Source organism: Nannobrachium achirus, assembly GCF_963921795.1.
Source record: "Nannobrachium achirus genome assembly, chromosome: 21".
NCBI classification, from domain to species: domain Eukaryota; kingdom Metazoa; phylum Chordata; class Actinopteri; order Myctophiformes; family Myctophidae; genus Nannobrachium; species Nannobrachium achirus.
Window position 1 is genome coordinate 29,810,800 of NC_137828.1, and position 21,730 is coordinate 29,832,529.

Consider the following 21,730-nt stretch of genomic DNA (forward strand, 5'->3'; position numbering starts at 1 on the left):
TATGGGCTTTCAAGGCCAGAAAGTAGTTTTTGCCACTCAGAAGGCGTTCCCGCATAACTTCCAGGTATGATGATAAGGGGGGAGAGAGATGGGGAGTGACACGCAGCAAAAGTTGCCGGGATCGGGACTCGAACCCACGACAGACACTGACAGGCTGGCATTGCAGCCCAGGGTTTCGCCACCACCACGCCGGCGGACCTTCAGTAGTTCCAAATGGACCCTCACAGTTATGTAACTCAGAGTGTAACAAACGGACCCTTATGGGTTCCATTTGTACATGCTTGCTCAGTTATGGGGGGTCCTTGACGTTAACTAAAAGAAGAAGAAAACATTGCCGAGGACAGGAAGAGCAAGAGGATACAGGCCTGGGGGAAAGAGAGGAAAGGAGAGAGGAATAATGAGGAGCTGAAGGAAGGATGAGGAGGAGACAGAGAGGCTGTAGCCTGCTTGAACTCTCCTCACTGCCTCTGCCCGGGAAGTGTGTGTGTGTGTGTGTGTGTGTGTGTGTGTGTGTGTGTGTGTGTGTGTGGGGGGGGGGGGGGGGGGGGGGGGGGCACGTTCAGGAAACACAAAGCAGGAAGAGACATACAAGGAAATGCAAATATATATAAACAATGCTCATATGGGTAGAGTGGCGAATATTAACATCCTCCTTTCATTCATAACAATGTACACACACACACACACACACACACACACACACACACCTTAAATACTTACACAACCCCACAGTTAATACGACTAATTTGGCAAGTAATTTGGGAACAGGAGGATAACGCATTCTTACGCACACACACCTCTCTATGCTCATGTATTGTGTACAATGGTACAGGGTAGCGCCGAGATGGTTAAAATTAGTTTTTAGTGGACTACTAGGGAATTTGACAGCTCATTCATGACTCAGCACTTCCCAAATACAGAAACAAACACCACCAAATATAGACTGCTTTTGTGAAGTTGGTGCATGGGATGTACACAAGTCTTTATGAAAGGACAACTTGGCAGAGTTCCCAGATGGTTTACATGTTCATTTTAACCACTTGTCTTGAACCCCAGCATCTCCTATTCTGTGGGGAACATTGGTCAAAAATAGAAGATCAGCTACTAAGAGGGTTTAAAGGACAACTTTAGTTTTTTACAACAAGGGTTCATATTTTAGATTGTAATTAAATAATATAAAAGATGAGTGTTAAAATTATTTCATTTACTTCTTTCTATTGTTTTAGAGATTCTTATTTCAGTGGTTGGGGGCATGCGTACCAGTGGCTAAATATGTCATTTTACACAGAATAAGCCCATTCCCAAGATACAACGCAACCTTTCATGGTTGGATGTGACTTATGGGGGCTAGAAGTGTTACTGTAAATAGCAATAAAGAAACTGCTGACTTATTGTGTCTAAAAATACATATTTAGCCACTTGTACGCATGCCCCCATGCGTACGCATGCCCCACATTTTAGCACGGTAAACGCGATAAAACAATAGAACGAAGCAAATGAAAACATTTTAACACTCACTTTTTCTTTTCTCTAATTACAATCTAAAATATGGACCCTTGTTGTAAAAAAAACAAAGTTGTCCTTTAAGACAAGTGGTAACTGGGAACTCCACGAAGGCACTGCTTCCTTTGCACACGTAGACTTGTAGATCTGCTATTTTCACTATTATTGTTATTGTTTAAATATTTCAATACGTCAGCAATGCATGAATATAACAAATGTAATGTATTTTGTCATTTATACTTTTGAATATAAGTATTTTTAAAAGCAAGTACTCCAGTACTTTAACTCAAGTACAAATGTGACAATGACATACTGTAGCAACTTTCAACTTGTAGTTAATATTACTAGTAAGACGCCTCAGGGCGATATGCGACCTCGCCCTAAAGGGCAAGGTCGATCCAATTCTTGGCCATCTGGCCAGTGATGTACAGTGAGTATATCGGACCAGTTGCAATAGACCCCTTCATGATAGTCAACAATGTGATGTCTTATGGGTATTCCCAGATATGCACTTAATATTGATGAGATCGGGACAGGGATCTCCATATATGGGCATAAATGGACAAGGACGTAATTAATTTGCAAGTGTGACTCGTGATGACATCAGCGATCTCCATATATGGGGATAAAAGGGACGTCAAGCCAGAGCGTGATGTCAGAGCGGCAAACCCATAGTACTGGGTTAGGGTGAGTCCTTTGTTGGACAGTTTATTGGACAGGTCCAATAAACATAATTATGATTCTAATCTGAAGTGATATATTTTATAATATATAATTAAGCAATATATTTTAATCTACACTGACAGTAATAAAGCAGTCCAAGCTCAGTTTATTTATGCACAAAGGAAGGATTTCACCCGAGTTGGCTCTGGACTTGGACTTCCTTTTTCCCCTCTCTCTTCCCCCAAAATAGCCTATCTACAAGCTTCCAACGTGTTGAGCTTGTAGATCAGCTACCCCCAGTGTTTGTTGCTGAAAAATCTCAAATATTGAAGACATCTTCTCTGTACTGATTAGCCTAGGGTTAGTTTATGGTCTTTGCACTTTTACCTAGAAAATAAAAAATATATGTACAGGGTTCAGAAAACATGGTCACTATTGTTAAGGATGATGTCACAGATTTGGATTCAGTCAGTCACCTCCTGTAAAGATCACGAGGTTACAGTGAACAGTGTGCACACAGTACAATGTTGCAACGTATAATCTAGCTTTTTATGATAATCTCAAGGACCTTTAAATGCACTATACAGCTGAAACTGTGCATGTGACAGAGTGCTAATCAATAATGTGACAGTAGAGCTAATCATCTCTACTGCTCTGATGTCCAGTGGTTCTCAAAGTGATCTCCAGGAATCACCAGGGGTCCTTTATATTAGGGGGTGACCCAAACAAAATGTGAATTACTTAGCATCAAAATCAGTTTAGCCAAGTTGACCCAATCTTCTATACCTCCAGCTATTTGAAAATGGCAGATCTAGGGTTTGGATATCTGCCATTTTTGAAAACTCTTGAAAAAAATGGAAAACTTTGGAATACATTTTAACCTTTTTAACAACCTGACGAACCATTCAGGATGGGGGGGGGGGGGGGGGGGGCCGGGCTAAGCAGACAAATACATTCTAGTAGATCCTGACATGAATGTTTGAGATTGCACTGCCCTAGTTCAGTGGTTCTCAACCTGTGGGTTGGGACCCCCAGAAGGGTCCCCAAATTATTATTTATTATTATTTCCCCAGATGATTAACTTAATGTGTGCACTATTGTTTTCTCACTCAACAGTAAACAAACCAACATAGCGTCTAAGTGTATAGACTCTATAGAGGATATCTGAACATTTCTAAGGTGACAATTTATGGACTTTTTAATACCTCTAAAATGACAAATTAAACATTGGCCAAATTGTAAAATATTAGAGGCAGAAATTGTGAAAATAGCCGGTCTACATGCTCACGACGCCTCAGAAGGGGGGGTCCCCAGTTCAAATATGATTATTTTGGGGGTCGCAGCCTGAAAAGGTTGAGAACCACTGGTGTAAAGCTGTAAAGTAACTAAGTACATTTACTAAAGTACTGTACTTAAAGGGGAAGACCACCCATTTTCAATATTGAACTATGTCATTAATATACCCAATAGAGGAGTTGTGAGGAAATATAAAAAAAGTTCCCCCTCTTCTGTGTTGCCTAGAACTGGAGGATTGAAACCCATTATCAATCAATACTGCAGTATTGATTGATAATGCTATTTAAGTAGGCTAAAAGAAAAAATGTCCACCACTGTTTCTCAGCGAAAATCAGGTAAAAGTTTGTATCAGCAATAGTGAGTTGCATTATCACTGTATAATTTGAGGTTAGGATTATTGATTGATTGAATACTTTATTAGAAGTTTGCATTGGAAAAGGTACAGGACAGTAGGCCTACAGTTCACTGATACAAGGTCAACTAAAAGGGTAAAGACGCCAAGAAAGCTTTTGGGCATGTTTAAATTGTGGCAACTAGTTTTTGTACCATACCTATAACAATATTTTGTTCTGGCCTGCTGAACGCACCAGATTAACCAGCGGTCTGCCATATAAGTGCCAACCGCACTCAACAGGTGGTTTACGGGGTTTAACCATGGTTTTAACACGTTAACTACCCGCTTCCATTCATTCATGAACACACATTAAAATATTACACCGTTCATCAACAGCAGTGACTGCCCAGGTAACCCACAACGTCCCGAGGCTACCAGCTAGTTAGCTTTCTGTGACGTTGGTTTGACGGTGTACGCGGCTTTACTCCACACAGAGGGAGAGTTCTGTTGGCGTTATCATGTATGCGCTTGAAATGTGTGCGCATTCAACTATCTAACACAGAGACAGAGCAAGAACGCGCACAATTAGGTCCAGGGACGAGCGTAAAATGAAACAAACATGGCTTTCCCCCCCCGTTGCTTCTCTTACCTGTTGAGTCGGTGTGTTGGCCCGGAGTGTCAGCAGGTCTGCTGTGAAACTGAATCAGCTGCTGGCTGTACTACTGTCCGCCCTCAGGGGAAAAGCCTCACCATAACAACCACAGCCAAACCGCCACTCCTTCCTTCCTGCGCCGCGGGGCGGTGGCCGCGAGAGGGCGACATTTGTTCAACCTCAGTCAGTGGCTCTGAAATGGGTTTCATGTCAAACAGTGGGTCGGGACCCCATTTGTGGAAGTAATTTAATAAATAAATAAAAGAAAAATCGAATAAATTCTATACATTTGGAAACAAATCAAATTTTTAAGAAGTAGTGAAAATAGCCGATCTACAAGCTCACAACCTCTCGCCCCTTGTGAGCTTGTAGATCTCACAAGTTTTAACCTTGAGTTTTTTTCTGATGGTGTCCCCTGCCAAGTGCCAAATACATGATCAACTTTGGGGTCCTTGACATGAAAATAGGACAGATCATTAGACATCCTATCTAGTGTTATATCATGTAATGTATCATATCCTCATGATAGGACAGTAGACTGACAGGAAATGGGGAGAGAGAGATGGGGAGTGACACTCAGTGCCCGGCCGCTATGGGATTTTGATGTTTAATAGGATACATTATTTGCCAATCGAAAACAAAGCATACAATTAAAATAAGGTTTACACACTGGTCAAATAAGTGTTTTGTTTTATATATTGTTCTTTCATGAACTATACAGTAGATCATTCAGCCCAGGATGCTATTGAGTGAATTGAATTAAAAATAATTGTAACAGCTACAAGTGGATGTAGATTTCGATTTTTTTTATTTGATATGATGGACAAACTCCACTCCAAACTATACAACTGTGTAAAAGCTATGATTTCTTGGAAATGGAAAATTATTTCTTGGTGAGATGGAGGATTCCATTCTTCTTCTTACCAGTGGGCCCATAGGTTGGGAATCATTGCAATAGACTCTATTCAACTGATCTATACCTCACCCAGGCAGAGCAACTGATGTATTTCAACCTCATCCTCTGCGCTGTAAGTTACAACGCAACATGTCCATTGCTCTGCCTGGGTGAGGCTGTGAGGCAAATGAAACTATGTGAAGGGGCATTGAGTTCTGGCTGTATTTTTCTTCTCGTGATATTGTTGAGCTGTGCATCTTGAGACTATTATTTAATTTGGAGTGCTGTCAGTGCTGGCATTCTCTTTGCTCTCTGTTCTTTCTGAATACATGGTCTCTCAGGTGCCCTAACCAAAACAAATACATTCACCATGCCAGTCAGTCAACTACTCTCTTGTTATTTTTCAAAGATGGCCATGGAAGAGGAGAACTTTATTAAGTAACTTTATTGTAGCTAGCTCAGAGTAACTTTAATGACAGTTGTTATTGTGCGAATAGTAACAGTCTGCATAATCCAATATCATGTTTATGAGATTTAAAATGTAACGATGTGTAGATTTCGATTTTTTTTATTTGATATGATGGACAAACTCCACTCCAAACTATACAACTGTGTAAAAGCTATGATTTCTTGGAAATGGAAAATTATTTCTTGGTGAGATGGAGGATTCCATTCTTCTTCTTACCAGTGGGCCCATAGGTTGGGAATCATTGCAATAGACTCTATTCAACTGATCTATACCTCACCCAGGCAGAGCAACTGATGTATTTCAACCTCATCCTCTGCGCTGTAAGTTACAACGCAACATGTCCATTGCTCTGCCTGGGTGAGGCTGTGAGGCAAATGAAACTATGTGAAGGGGCATTGAGTTCTGGCTGTATTTTTCTTCTCGTGATATTGTTGAGCTGTGCATCTTGAGACTATTATTTAATTTGGAGTGCTGTCAGTGCTGGCATTCTCTTTGCTCTCTGTTCTTTCTGAATACATGGTCTCTCAGGTGCCCTAACCAAAACAAATACATTCACCATGCCAGTCAGTCAACTACTCTCTTGTTATTTTTCAAAGATGGCCATGGAAGAGGAGAACTTTATTAAGTAACTTTATTGTAGCTAGCTCAGAGTAACTTTAATGACAGTTGTTATTGTGCGAATAGTAACAGTCTGCATAATCCAATATCATGTTTATGAGATTTAAAATGTAACGATGTGTTGAATGTTGTGGATTACAAGTACAATTTTCTTATAAACCGATCAGCTGCCAACTACTCATTGGACCCAAATGTCATTCTTATTTGACATTTCAACAGTCAAACCTAACCAAATCAACCTGCAAATCAATGCAAAAGCAAAGACTGTCTGATAATGCTGAGTTTCAGGAGCAAGAGAAACAGTTGTTAATCCCTAGAGAAACAGAGAAACAATGCTGACCCTGTTCTGTTGACCTCTGCACTGACCTGCAGTCAACACAGCAGTGGCACTGCACAAACCGGACACTTTAATAAAGACCCATGTCAGTGGTCACTGCTAGCAACGCTGGTCCCCTTGGCAAGAAGACAAGTGCAAAATAACAATGACATCCGTAGATTTGTCTACAGTTAAATATACTTAGGAACCTAACAAACAAATAGACAAGATAAAAGACACAAGAGCCATTAAGTCACTGTTTCTATAGGCTGCGGCTACATGGACAATATTTATTAATTCAGAATTAACTCATTCTGAACAGAGATTCATACCCAACTGTTTACTGGGAACCTGAATGAAAGTATATTCTGATTCAAACAGCATATAATACCACCCCTCCAAACCTGAATGAAAATTAATTCAGACTGGAATGGAATGGATAATAATATAACAATAGCAATACTGCTACAGTGCTACACACACTACTAATTAGTAGAAGTATTTCAGCTAATACAATAAAAATAAACAAAAACACTCGCACACTGTGGGCTCACATGCGAAAAAGTGCTTATTGTGAGCACACAGTGTGCAAGTGTTTTTGTTTATTTTTCTAATATGCTCGTTCGCTGAGCACCTGCCCAGTGGGGTTGGATGTGCATGTCTTCTCCCCTTTTTCAGCTAATACAATAAAACATTCTTATCAGACAGATTTCTTAAATGATATGGGCTAAATACATGGTAGATGGTAGAGTGAGTTTGGTTAAATAGTTTTACTATCAACTAAGTACATAGAAGGTTAAGTTTAAGTGTATTGATCTCATGCTGCCACCTTGTGTTCAGAACTGCACATGACTGTCACTCAGGGAAAGGGGTCACTGAGTAATGGAGGTCATGGTTGTGTCCTGGTTCAGTATCCTGTTGTAAACACACACCCAAAAAAAACCTTTGTGAGCGACAAAGACTACTCCATATCACTCTCATCAAACCAGTTTGATTTGTCTGACATCATGGTTACACAGAACTTTAAAGGACATTTTTTGAGAGATAAGACCCAACTGGATTCACTCAGAGAGTGTGTGCGCGTGTGCGTGTGTGTGTGTGTGTGTGTGTGTGTGTGTGTGCGTGTGTTGGGGGGACAGGGGAGGGACGGGTCTGTGGGTGGGAGGGGGTGCAGGCATGCATAAGCCCCCTGATAAGGATAGTCAAAACAGCAGGAGGCTGATGGTCACTGGACTTGTTGGTGTAAATCAGCAGTGTGTGTGTGTGTGTGTGTGTGTGTGTGTGTGTGTGTGTGTGTGTGTGTGTGTGTGCGTGCGTGCGTGCGTGCGTGCGTGTGCGTGCGTGCATGTGTGTTGGAACCACAGACTGTAAGTGCAATGTAGGGTCGACGGACTGTGGATCAAAAGATAATAGATCTCTATGGATCACAATTCCTGTGGTAAAATAATCTATCACACTCAAAAGGGCTTGATACCCTAATGACCCCTAACCCCCTGCTGTTGCTACTTGAGCACTTCTATCTCAAGTACTTTTGGGCACTGGGCAGTCATGACCAGTGATGGGAAGTAACAAGAACATTTACTTGAGTATATGGTACAATTATCTGTACTTTAGTGTCTGTAGTGGAATGACTTTCACTCCAAAGACAAATATTTTACTTTTAACACCATTACTTTTCTAGGAAGGGAAAGGGTACACTATGAGTCTATGACTTGACCTTGTTTCAAATAGTGGAAATTGCACATCTACAAGCTCGGAAGGCAACTTAAATATTCTTAATAACTTAAATATTTTCATTGTTTGAAGTAAGTGTCTTAGAACAAGCCACATTATGATGAAACAAGTTTACATTCATGGAAACAAACAATTGCCTGCAAATGTAGAGAGATAATTTGGGAACAACCTCTCGAAAGAAGCCTGAAATTGTTTGTTAAGTGATATAGAACTAAAATACCCATTCAAGTTTCACACCAGGTTCACCAAAAATTGCAAGTTGTGGCTAAGCAACCTACCCATCCAACAAACTAAATAATGCTAGGTAATCCACTTAAACAGTTATATTTTCGTCCATGCCTTACCCCTTAATAATCCCTAAAATTATTTATTTACCATTATGAAAAACATTTTAAAATAGTTTAACTAGCCGATCTACATCAACACGTTGTGAGCTTGTAAAGCGGCTATGTGAAGTATTTAAAAGTGTTTTTCAAAACAGTAAAAAAGGACAAAGTTTAGGGATAAGGGGTAAGGCATGGAAGCCGTGTAGTAAAAGATCAACTAATGTCTCTTGTCAAAGTGGTAATGCCAGCCGTATGCGTCCAATTTTATCTGAAGAGAAGCATGCAATAAAGAACAGGGCCATTTCTTTTTAAAAAACTAAAACATTTTATTTCATAGCCCATTAGGCACAAGTTTCGTCTTTCAATACTATACTGTACAAGCCTTTTAAAAGACAAGAATCAAACATTCAGCTGTCACGGTGGGCAGATAAAACCGCTTCCCTGATTAAAGACAATTCATCTTCATATAAAATAGTGCAAAAAACAATGGCAGTGCAAATTCCCTGTGCATGTTCCATTCCGTTGACTTTCTGAGGTAAATCGTTGTGCTGTTGTATTTAACTAATAAATGAAAATAATTATGCAGTATTGCCAACACTTGAATAGAAACACAAAAAAGATCTTTTCAAATATTCTCATTACAAATATTACAAGTATTAATTTGTCTATTAGTCCAGTGTTTCTTATTTTCATGTCAAGGAAAATGTACATGTATTTGTGTAAGATTTGTCAACTTTTCAACAATAGCTGATCTACAAGCTCACAATGTGTCACGATGCATTGTGCGCTTGTAGATAGGCTATTTTTTTAATAACAAGGGGGAACAAAATAAGCCAGGCCGTACATGTTTAAAGAAAATGTTTCTCATTTTGCTGGGGTCACCCCGCTCACTAACCCATGGGGGTTCCCGGACCCCACTCTGAGAACAAGTGTATTAAAGTCCATCTCTCTTGAGTATGAGGTAGTGATTGGAACCGTATCCGGGGCAGAGGAGACATGCAATACCTTTCTAGAACCTGACTAAAACTCAAGTCCTACAGTATCTTTCATTGTGCAGTAATGTTTCCTTCAACAGTAGAACAGTAGACTGACTGCCCTTCAGTCCTACCGATTAAGAGTCAGTCAGTAATGGGGGTACCGGTTATGGGGAGATGCACTCGGAAGGGCATAATGCGGTTGATGGTGGGAGTTCTGATGGGACTGGTGGTGGGGGGCCTGTACCAGAGCGTCAAACACACTCTTGTTGGGTGGCACAGACTGTAGCATACTGTCTAGGTCCATAATGAGCGGTGGGGCTTGAAGAGAAACCCGCCCACTGGGAAGGATGGGCCAATAGGCATGACTTAAGAAGCGTCCGGGCGCCACAGGCGTACCCCCATAGCTGTAGAGGGGGATGCCGCCGTGCAACGGCACCAGGGGACCCCCGTTAAAGCGCATGCTGGGTGGGGCAACGGCGTTGGGCGGCGTGTACTTGGCGTAGGAGGTGGGCAGCTCCCATGGAGGGGCAGGAGCAGCGTTCCGCCGCACCGTCTTATGAAGCGGCGGCCTGCAGTCCTCGTAACCGTCCGACCCCGCCTCGCCATAGGGAGGCATGCGCTTCCCAGAGCGCGGCATTGCCCTCCAGTCCTCGTCAGAGGACGACGAAGCCGGGCTGGCGGAGCTAGCGGACGTGCTGCACGTGGACGGGGTGTAGCGCTGGGGAGGGGACGACCTAGGGGGCAGCACGGACCCCCAAAAGTCCCGGATAGCCCTCTCCGCCTCCCCGGCGGCGCTGGGCGGCCTCAGGCTGTGCAGGAGGGAGTCGATGGCAAAGGACGAGTCCAGCTTGGGTCGGAACGGGTCGTCCTGTGGCGGGGAGGGGTCCCTGGGTGTCAGTGGAGGCAGTAGTGGAGGGGTGACAGTAACGGGTAAGGTCTCCGCTTCCGGCTTGAGGGTCTGTCCGTGCAGGATGTAGGGGGCGAGGTCCTGGGCGAATACCGTCTCCTCCTGCCGAGCCACGGCAGTGTTCTGTCTCTTCAGGAGCTCCAGAGGCACGCGGCTCAGCTCCACCGACCAGAAGTTGCCCTTGCCCTGCGGTTTCCCCGGGTCCTTCAACACCTAGAGGAGAGAATGGAGAACGGTCAAATGAGATGAGACACAGGCCGCACACTGCAGTGACCTCATTTCGTGCCCCCTGCACTGCAAAACGATCTCTCTCTAACACACACACATACAAGACGAGTAATCAAAACAACAAGTGCATGCATTTTTGATGAGTTATGGGGAAGGGAATCCCTGATGGTTCGGTACCATGCAGTGTAAATGTGAAATTCCTACTAATGACGACACAGGACTGAAGAGGACTTTAACACACACACACCTTGACAAAGCAGTCATAAGACGAGAGGTTGTGTCTCACAGAATCCCGCCAGCCCTTGTAGTTTCCTTTGAAGAAAGGGAAGAGAGTGCTGATCTCCTTCAGGATCTGAAAACAAAACCAGCGTGGTGTCAGTATCACTTTATCTTCCAAAGTGTGCACATTGATTGATTGATTGTAGGGAATGTGTCTTGGAGTCTGCTCACATAGCAGAACAACATATAGATATATATATATATAGATAGTTCTCCTCATTTGCCAATTTGCCACCAAAGAAATGCAAATGTGGCCATGTTTTATATGGGGGAAAAACATGGTAGGCCTATAATGTGCTGAACAACCTCAACCAAATGTTTACAATCTTTGAAGATATGTCTTACAAGTAGACCTATACATTTTGACTTGACACCTTCACATTTATGATAATTATATTGCACAAATGATATGAATTAATACCCCATAACAGATGTTGGAAACAAACAACAAAAAGAGGTGAATCTAGAGACCACCTGGAGTTAGCCCATCTTATCAAGCCACTCTGGCCGATAAGGATCAGTGGTGTCTGGTTTCACCACAGTCCAACCTTATCAGAACAAACCCAGAATGGCATGGTGTCACCCAAGAGGTTTCTGTTTAGTGTCACTTTATCAAAAGTAAACCGATCTGTCATTAAAAGAACAGTATCATACTAAAAAGGCAAAATCAAAATAAACGTGCTACGGTTTCACTACAATAATATAAGACATAAAAATACAGTGTGTTTAAAAAAAAATCAAAACATACTCAGGACATTTGTTTCACTCAGGGACGCATCAACATTGCCGTGCGTAAAACACGCGCGCGCTCTGACTAGTCTCCTTAAACACACTCATTCGCACCGGTCAACAGCATCAATGTTTTGGGCTTACCTCTGATAACGTTAGTTTCTTCTCCGGTGAATTCTGGATGACCATGGCGATCATGGCGAGGTACGAGTAGGGCGGTTTAGGGTATCGCTGGTAGTTCTTTTTCCTCCCGGCGCCGCTGCTGTTCTTCTTGTCCCGCGGGTCACTGTCCCATGAGTCCCGGTCATTGCCTTCGGCGTCTTGGCTTGAGGCTGGATGAGACGTCTGGTAAGACGATGGTGACTCCTCCGGCGGTCTGCGGTCGCCAGGTCCAGGAGGGGTTAATGTATCCATGTGCGCCGAGGGTCTGTTGGAGTGATCGCGGGCTGCAGGCTTCTCCAGCCGGGGTGGCTGCTGTGCAAACAGCTGTGAGTGTGCCTGGTGGTGGTGGTGGTGGTGATGATGGTGAGGCCAGTACGGTGCGCTCCGCGTCACACTGCTTGTTAGATACGCATTGCTGCCGGAGTCAAGTTGAGGATCGTAGTGGGCGCCCAGGTAGGACAGGGCGGGCGGTGCCAGGAGACTCGGTCCCCCCTGGTGCTTTGTCATGTTGATCAGTCAGGGGGAAGAGCGAAAGTGCACCGACTGGACTGGAGTGGACTGGATGGATGAATGAAGTAAGAGGGGGAGGATACGAGTCCGTCCTTAACTTGTGGCAGACTGCTGGCTCCAGGCTGACTCTATTTGAAGACAAACAATTAACAGTTTCATGTAAACCCCCCGCTGCGTAATCGACGACAGAAACGGGCGTTATCTGCCGAGGAGAATTGACTGATCGTTCTCGCCTGGGGGAGGGAGGGGGTGGATGGATGGGTGGGTGGGGGGCTGTGTGTGTTTGTGTGTGAGATAGAAATACAGTAAACGTGTAAATAAACCATGACAATCTCAACATACCACTTGTAACAGAACCTGACGGTGGACACAGCATTCCGATGAGTTTGCACATAAAGTGGAAATAGGCCTTTAGGGCTCAAGACGTGCCTTGCATGAGCAGTGAGATGACATGTACATGTATCCCTAAATGTAGGCCTATATAAATAAGCTATTATATAAATATGTATAGGCCTATACAGTATTATTATTGTGTCACTGTCCGGAATGATCATAATGTTCTGCATTGCTGCAGAAAGCCCTACTGGGCACACAAACTGGTGGGTCAGTCGTGTCACGTCAAAGTGGCAGGATTCCAAAGCTACAGAGAAAGTGAATTACAGTAGGCTCTGCGTGGGGGATGGGACCCAGTGGAGGGGAGAGAAATACACAGGAATTTGGGATGAGGCTTTCGTCAATCAACAATTGATATCTATCAATATACATAAGGACCGTGAATATACAAACACCCAATAACCCAGTTTGGCAATTGGAAGATATAACAATTGAGCCTATAGCCTATTATAGATGATGATGATGATGATGATGATGATGACTGTTATTATTATTAATTATCCTTATCATCATATTCATAATAATTACATTTCCTTTCTTCTAATTAGTACCATTGTAACAATAGATATATGGAACCATAATTGAATCCAATCTCATTGTTTTATAGTGTGGTGAACCTGTACAATTATCAAGTATTATCACTCCAGGCCGGAAAAAATAAATAAAAAAGAAGTATCAGCCTAACCTATACTCCCAACTAAACAGGTTACTTTCAATCAGGGAGAAATCCCTGTTTCTGGGAACCCACTTCAGCCTATGTGGAGCCTGTATAATTAGTCAACATATTCTTATTCTAAATAAATGAATAGGGGGTCAGTTTTGAGCTCTCCAACAGTGCCCAAGAGCGCGCTTGGCAGTGGGGGGGCAGTATTACGCACAGCTGGGCCTCCATATAATATGCAGATGCTTTCAGGGCGAGAGAATTGCATGTTGGCCATTGTTCAAGTTAATGTAGTGCTAATGTCCAAACTCTTGCTTCCCAGCAAGACAGTGAAAACAAGTTGGATTGGAACCAGGCCTGTTCCCCATTGACAAACTAGAGGACGTTCCTTCACTGCTGATTTGCATGTGACGAAACACGGAGGCCATTCGCCCCCACCATTTGTGGGTTTTGTGGAGTTTACAAGCTGTTAAGTGTCGTGCTTGGGAATTGGGATGTTCACACTCGACTTCACACCTTTAAACGGGAGCAATATTCCCCTCCAGAATTTGACAACACTGTCATGAAATGCATAACCCAAAACTCAACTGATTCAGTAAGTCAACATAAAATCAACAGGTTTTAGACTTTAGACACTTTTCCAGAATCAATGTGCCTTAATCGAATACAATAGTATATGATCACCTGTGACTGTGACTGAGGTTGTAAATGGTAGTCTACGAGTAAAACAATTAGTATCAGTTTTGCGGTTGCATTGAGCCCAAATTGTTCTTTAGAGGACTGTAGTAAAACTTCAACCAAGAGACAGGGAACAGGGCACTGGCTGACTGGCAGCAGAATGCAAAATGTTCTGCAAATTGCTCAATAAAGAAGACCACAACCCAAATGTTTCTTAATTAATTAAATTCCTGCTGTTGTAATGTAGGCCCGCATAGTTTTGAAATCTCTATGTTCTCTTACCACGTAAACTGCCCCCGGTAATCAATGTTGTTGTTTAACTTGATTCAACATGGCGAAGTGCTCATCTCAATCACCTGTCATGATTGCAAAGGTGCTGGTTTTGTCACATGTAACACATTCAATACCAATACCACCCTGTCGCCCTCTCATGGCCGCATTTATATTTGTGCAGTAAACTTCAACAACATCATAAACAAACATAGTAATTATCTTCAAAGTTTCCCCACTGACCCAGTGTTTAAATGTGGTCTTTATTTATTGTCAACATACAAAGACAATTCATCCTTTAACATGTTACTACCAAATATTAAAAGCTACCAAATACACCTACTTGGTCAAGCTCTATTTAAACAAAAACACAAAATACATATGTTGCACTGATATTTAAAAAAATAAAATGTACTTCATAATCTGCATCTGCACACATTTCATGAGTAGGCTCACTTAGTAGTCAAGTAATATTTTGAAGATGTTGATGCCACCTCAGCTTTGCTCAAAATCCCTAACCCTTCTACAATAGTTCTAAAAGTGTGGTCCAGGGACCCCCAGGTGTCCTTGATGGGGTTCTAGGAGGCCCCCCGCTAAATGATGTATAATTATTATGAATCAAAATGGTCCCTTACAGTTCTGTAACTCTGGGAGTGTACAAATGGAACCGATGGACCATTGCAGTTCCATTTGTTTCAGATTTGTACACTCTCAGAGTTATGGTGGTCCATGGCCTATAATGCATATCCAACTAGGGGTCCAGTGTTATAGGGGTCCTTGCAAATAAAACATTTGAGAACCACTTGTATTAGTGGACTCCTAATATGCCATAACGTCATAGTAAATACTCTAAGTGTCATACATATTCTGAAGAAAACACAAAGACTGGCATTCAGTAATTGGGTCTTATGATGAAAATAAGAAAATTAATGGTGTGTAAAAAATGTTGATGAAATGAAAAAGAACCACTGCCCTACACACGTCAACAAAGTGGACATGGACAACAGAGGACATGTTGGTGCTAATGGCTCACCTTTGCCCTGTATAGGCCCTATTAACATACACATCTATAGCCAGACTGTATAGGTCCTATTAACATACACATCTATAGTCAGATTGGTTTGTACAAGACAAACTGATTTGAATACAAACAGCCCCATTCCACTGCTGGGATGTTTTTGGTTGGATGGATTGGAGGGCCATGACATGAATGAGATGAATAGCATGAGGCCGTTTTCACTTTGCACATAGACTGTGTCTGGACAAATCCCAGCAGTTCTGATTATGCTCCCCGATACTGAGCTGAAAAAAAAAAATAGTTTTGCCCAGCTGAGAGAGAGAGAGAGAGACAGAGAGAGAGAGAGAGAGAGAGAGAATGTCTAGGCTACTTGTATCGACTATATATTGGGAGTCCCTTAACTTAAGTTTTCAACTATCTTCAGATAATTGGTCCTCACTAATGTTCATGATAAAATAGCATAATCTTTCTACTTGGTCTATGTCTCAGAGGAGGTCAGAAACCTTTATATTCCTGAAAAGTTGCAATGTTAAAGTGGAAGCCATTGTTCTTGCGATAATTGTATCTATACTTTGACTCAAGTAGGCTGAATAATGACAATCTTTCATTCTCTCTTTCTTTTTTTTTCAAAAATATTGTTTTTAAAACAAGAATTGACACACAGTCAATATAAAATCTGTGGATTGGTGTGTTGACGTTAGTGTAAAAAAAGTTTGATTTTTTTTTTTTTTTTTTTTTAAGTTTGAAAAAAAAAATTAAAAAAAAAAAAGTTTAGGTCCAAAAATGTGTTAAAAAATCGACCTGATGGTGGCGCTATATGGGACAGATCCATGTCGATGAGATAAGTGTAGACATACTGTGTAGCGATTTGTGTGATTTTAGGGCAAAAACTGTAGGAGCAGTATTCAAAAATGTGTTTTAAAAAATTTGGCGGGGGTCCCTGGAGCTGCGGGGGTCCCTGGAAGGGTGGAGGTTGTGGATTGGCAGACAAGGATTGTGTGTGGAAAATTTCACATGGATAGGGGCAAAAAAGTGTGATGTGACGTGACAGACAGACTGACGGACAGACAGGCGGTGGAGGTTTTCATAGTAACTGTGACCTGACGGTCGCAATTATAATCATTAGTATTGTTTATTTTAATTATTATTATTAAGGAACTCTAGAAATCTCAGTTGGAACTGATGGATGGATGGATGGATGGATTATTTTAGAGTAAGCTACTTTATTTACCATTATTGTGTACTCCGCCACATGGGGAGCAATCTTCAATTCAATCTTCAATTCAAAGAAGCTTTATTGGCATGAGAACACAAACGTTTACACAGTGGTGGAAAAAGTACCTACATTTTTATAATTAAGTAAAAGTATCAATTCTGCAATGTAGAATCACTCTGTTACAAGTAAAAGTCCAGAATTAAAAATGTACTTGAGTAAAAGTACAAAAGTATTGGTATCCCACCCAGACGCCCCAATACTGGACTGCCACCGGGTCCCAAAAGGCAGCCCCCAGACATCAGAAATTTTAAAAAACAAAACAAAAACATAATAGGTTATATAATCCCAGAGGGAAGGTGCTATGTGGCGACATATTTATCTAAAAGGTAAAAAAAGAAAAAAAAAACTAATGTCCATGAGTCAGTTGTAAAATAAAGTAAGGCCTGCCAGTCGAGAGAGGCTGCTGTTACAACCAAAAAAGAAAAAGTAACAAAAATAGTAGTGATACCACCTCCCAGCCGGCAGAGGCAGCGTAGAACCATTAATTGTCGAGCGCATAGGTCGAGCGTGGTTCAGAGTTCAGAGTTCACAGTTTGGTCCATCCTGTCAGAGGCACACAATGGCGGCCACCGACCAAAAACAAACAACTCAGGCTATCAGCATATTAGAGCCACATCGTAAGAAGATGAAGTATAAAAACAACGAAAACATGTCGAGAAGTCTCGACTACAATCATGTCATCATAAAGTGCAAAGCATTCGATCGCTCTCTAACACTTAACTAAACCGCCGTAACGTAATCGTCATGTACGGAGAGAAAGAAACAGCGCATATTAGCATACCACAAGCGCAATAGAATTCGCCGTAAACAAAATACCCAATTGAGTAAACAAGTGGTTCGCATTAACCGTTGGAACGGACATGTCTACATACGCCGTTTGATCATATAATATCAGTCAAAAAAGGGTTGCGTATTTTCGTCAGAAAAGGAAATAGGAAAATTAAAGAAAGAAAAAACCCTGTTAGCATGTACTAGCTAGTTAGCCAACCCCACACACTATCGCCCATTCCCGTCTGTCTTTCAATGTTATATGAGATACTTAAAGTGTGGTTCCTGTGGAAATAAGCCTCGGCTTTCTAGGATCTCTAGTTGACCTTGTACCAGTGATTTGTACTGTCATGAAACTGTACTTTTTTCTATTGCAAACTTCTAATAAATTCTTCAATCAATCAGTTATTGCTTTGTAGATTAGCATTATTGGGCTAAATGTAAAGACGCTACGCTGCGCCAACCGTGAGCAGTTTAACAAATTTGCTACGTACGTCTACACAAACGGTCAGATTACAAAGATAAATTGCTTAGTGAAGGCTCACGGATGTCACCATAGGGTACGCTCCAGCAGAATGTCCCGTAATGATCGTATTATTTAAAGAGGAGCATTTTAATCCGATCGGTCGTCGTTTCCTTAAAAAGGTATTAATGTATCTAAGTGCAGTACACCTCGCAACCGATGGGGTCGCATGGCTGAAAAACAACAGAAAATGACGTCTGATCGGATTAAAATGCTGTTTATTAAACAATACGAAAGATACAGGTAATTCTGCTTGAGCGTACCATACTGTGACATCTGTGAGACTTCAGTAAGCACTTTATCTTTGAAATATGAACGTTTTTGTAGACGTACGTAGCAAATAGGTTTAACTGCTCAACATGAGGTTGAAGTGAATTCATTACACACCGTGACTCGTGCGTTAGCCTGCAGCTAGCGCTAGCTAGCGTTAGCCTGCAGCTAGCGCTAGCTAACGTTAGCGTTAGCCGTTAGCCACACATCCAGAATAGTCTAAGTCAATTTTCCAACGGCGAGTGAACGATTGCATTCCGAGTTGGGTCGCCGTTTTATTCCATGAGTAATTGTGTATAACATGTCTGCGTTAGCCTGCAGCTAGCGCTAGCTAGCGTTAGCCTGCAGCTAGCGCTAGCTAACGTTAGCGTTAGCCGTTAGCCACACATCCAGAATAGTCTAATATATGTCAATTTTCCAACGGCGAGTGAACGATTGCATTCCGTGTCCTTCATGGATTTTTTTCCCCCTGGCTGTCAATGTTTTTATTGTTCAAAAAGAAAACGTTCTGAACGTTAAAACTAGATAGTTTTACGATCATAACAATGTGACAAACGGATCGGATCCTTTTTTTCCAAACTCGAGAAGAAGAACAGCGCAAGGCCGCTCCCAGAGCCCTAGAATGGAGAGTTGCGTGTCCGCGGTGACACCACTCTCTGATTATACTGCTCTGGCCGCTCCCAATCATGAACCTAGCTTGGTTACCATGTGACATGCGACAGCCAATAGGCAAATAGGTGACCTAGGTCGCCTAGGTAGCCTGAATGTCTCAGGACAATGTAACGTGTTTAATGTAATCTGTTTCACAGATTTAAAAATCTGTCAAAATACTTTATAAATGTTAAGGATGTCCATAATTACAACACCAGAGGCAGCGCCACAGATCACTTTCAACCCAGAGTCAAAACCAACAAAGGGTCAAACTCGTTCTTCTGCTATACCACCAAAGTGTGGAAAGCCTTACCGAAGGCCATAAAGGAGTGTGGATCCCTAGCATCCTTTAAAATTGCCCTGAAAAACCACTTACAGGCAGCAGCCGTTCGCAACTGGTAAAAAAACAAACCTAGCCCAGCCCTCCCCTCCCCTGCCCCTTCTTTGTATATACTTACTGTTTGTTTAGACTTATTGTTTTCTTTTTTTGGTTCTTTCATTTTCTTTTCTTTACATATCTACTGCATAGTACTGCGTTCTATTCGTCTGTCATTCAATGTTATATTAGCAAATCCCTAGCCTCCTTCAAAATTGGTATGAAGTCACCTTCAGACAGCTGCTACCCGTGACTTGTAAATAGACTATGCCTCCATGCCCCCCCCCCCCCCCCCCCCTTTTCTTTTTTCTGCCTTTGTATTTGATGTTATGCTTTTGAAACTGATAGTATCCTAGATAAAGTACTATGTTCTATCCGTCTGTCAATGTTATATGAGATACTTAAAGTGTGGTTCCTGTGGAAATAAGCCTCTGCTTTCTAGGATCTCCTTTTAGTTGACCTTGTACCAGTGATTTGTACTGTCATGAAACTGTACTTGTTTCTATTGCAAACTTCTAATAAATTCTTCAATCAATCAATCAATCAATATGAGATACTTAAATGGTTTCCTGTGGAAATAAGCGTAGTCTTTTCTAGAATCTCCTTTTAGTAGACCTTGTACCAGTGAACTGTACCGTCATGAAACTGTACCTTTTCCTATGCAAACTTCTAATAGTCTTCAATCAATCAATCAATCAAATGAAGTCACAAGATGATGGGTTTCTGAACTTCCCACAGCTCTCCTAAAGACTTGGACAATAGTAGGAAAGTGCTATATTATTGCTATGAACATTAGTGAGGAGCTATTATATGAAGATACTAGGTTGAAAAGTGTCAAATCTTTTCAACAAAATAGTCCTTTAAACAAGTTCTGCGATAATCTACATTTTCTCAAGTCATGTTTTACAAAAAAAAAAAATATATATATATGGAAGCAGTGAATTTATTAGCCTGTGACAGAAACAAAAGGATATCCAGAATTTCAAGAAATTGTATTTTATTTGAGTGGCCTACAAAATAACCATGTACAAACTGAAAATGGCAAAATGGGCATGGTCAACTTCACTTAATAGTTGGCTTCTTCAAGTACACCCTAATCTTTCACAGTTAGGCTTGTGTTGACACAAAGATATGCACTGCCGTATTACAGTAAGTACTCTTTGAGGTGTTCCTGTTGCCTGGAAATAATGTTACACAGACCAAGGATTCTCAACCTTCCCTGAAAAGGTTGAGAACCCCTGACTTAAAACACAGCAGCCGTTAAGTCGTCAGATGGGTGGGCCGCGTGTATTTTCAAAGCATGTTTATTTGAATGATCAATCGAATCAATGGAACCGATGTCGTCATTTTTATTGTATTTTTTATTGATAGCTCTATGAAAACACATTTCTCACAGTAAAAAAGATATTTAATATTAGCTTATAATAACATTTTAGTGTTTTGCAGATTATTTGGGGGCCCACTTATCCTATGCAATATCCTCGTTGGTCACCGGTTGAGAAACACTGACGGAGACCTCTTGTTTTCACAGTCCACTGTAATTCTATAACATTACACAGTTTAAAAACAGCATGGAAATAAATATGTACTACTTGCTGCTGTGCAGGGTGTGGATGGCCACTGACAGAGAGAGGTAGAGTTTGTTTGGTGTTACAATACTATACCCGGTCCAGGTAAAACCCCTTCAAACATTTAGCAAAACTGCACCAAACATTCCATGGAAATTAATGACCCTTAATAACTTATTTTGGGCATTTCATTATAGGCAACATTTTTCATCTTTCCTTATTTAAAAAATAAAAATAAAATGGCCAACTACAAGCTTAAGCAAATTGGAACCCTTTTTTGCATTAAAAGTGAGGCTTAAAAAAAAAAACTATAGAAAAAGTCGTGACATTAACATCAACTTTCATAAGAAAATAAGATAAGGTAAACCTTTATTGATCCATGAGGGGAAATTCAGGAAAGTTGCGACATTAAAGATATTAAAAAATAAAGAAAGAAAAAGGTCATTGGAACAATTACATTTGGGTGAATAAAACTTTTGAAAAAGGGGGGTATTATTATTTTTTCCTAGTGTGACAATTATTAACCCTTATGAATATCATGGAACTAGTATAATTTAATCATGTCTTTGCTGCATGACTTCTGGTAGTGAATGTCATTCCCCTACTCTCTCTTCGTATTTCTCTCTCTCTTTCTCCATTAGCTGTCAAAATGAGGGGGAAAAAATAAAGAAGAAAAATGT

At 41.4% G+C, this 21,730-nt stretch overlaps 1 protein-coding gene across 1 annotated transcript; it reads right to left on the minus strand.

The window, feature by feature from the left end:
• Positions 1-9,928: 9,928 nt before the first annotated feature.
• foxh1 (forkhead box H1) lies at positions 9,929-12,595 on the minus strand (the record flags this gene model as incomplete). The annotated part of the gene is made up of 3 exons (XM_080751716.1): positions 9,929-10,903; positions 11,166-11,270; positions 12,071-12,595. 3 exons carry the CDS (start codon positions 12,593-12,595, stop codon positions 9,929-9,931), a joined length of 1,605 nt encoding a protein of 534 aa, XP_080607842.1.
• Positions 12,596-21,730: the final 9,135 nt, after the last annotated feature.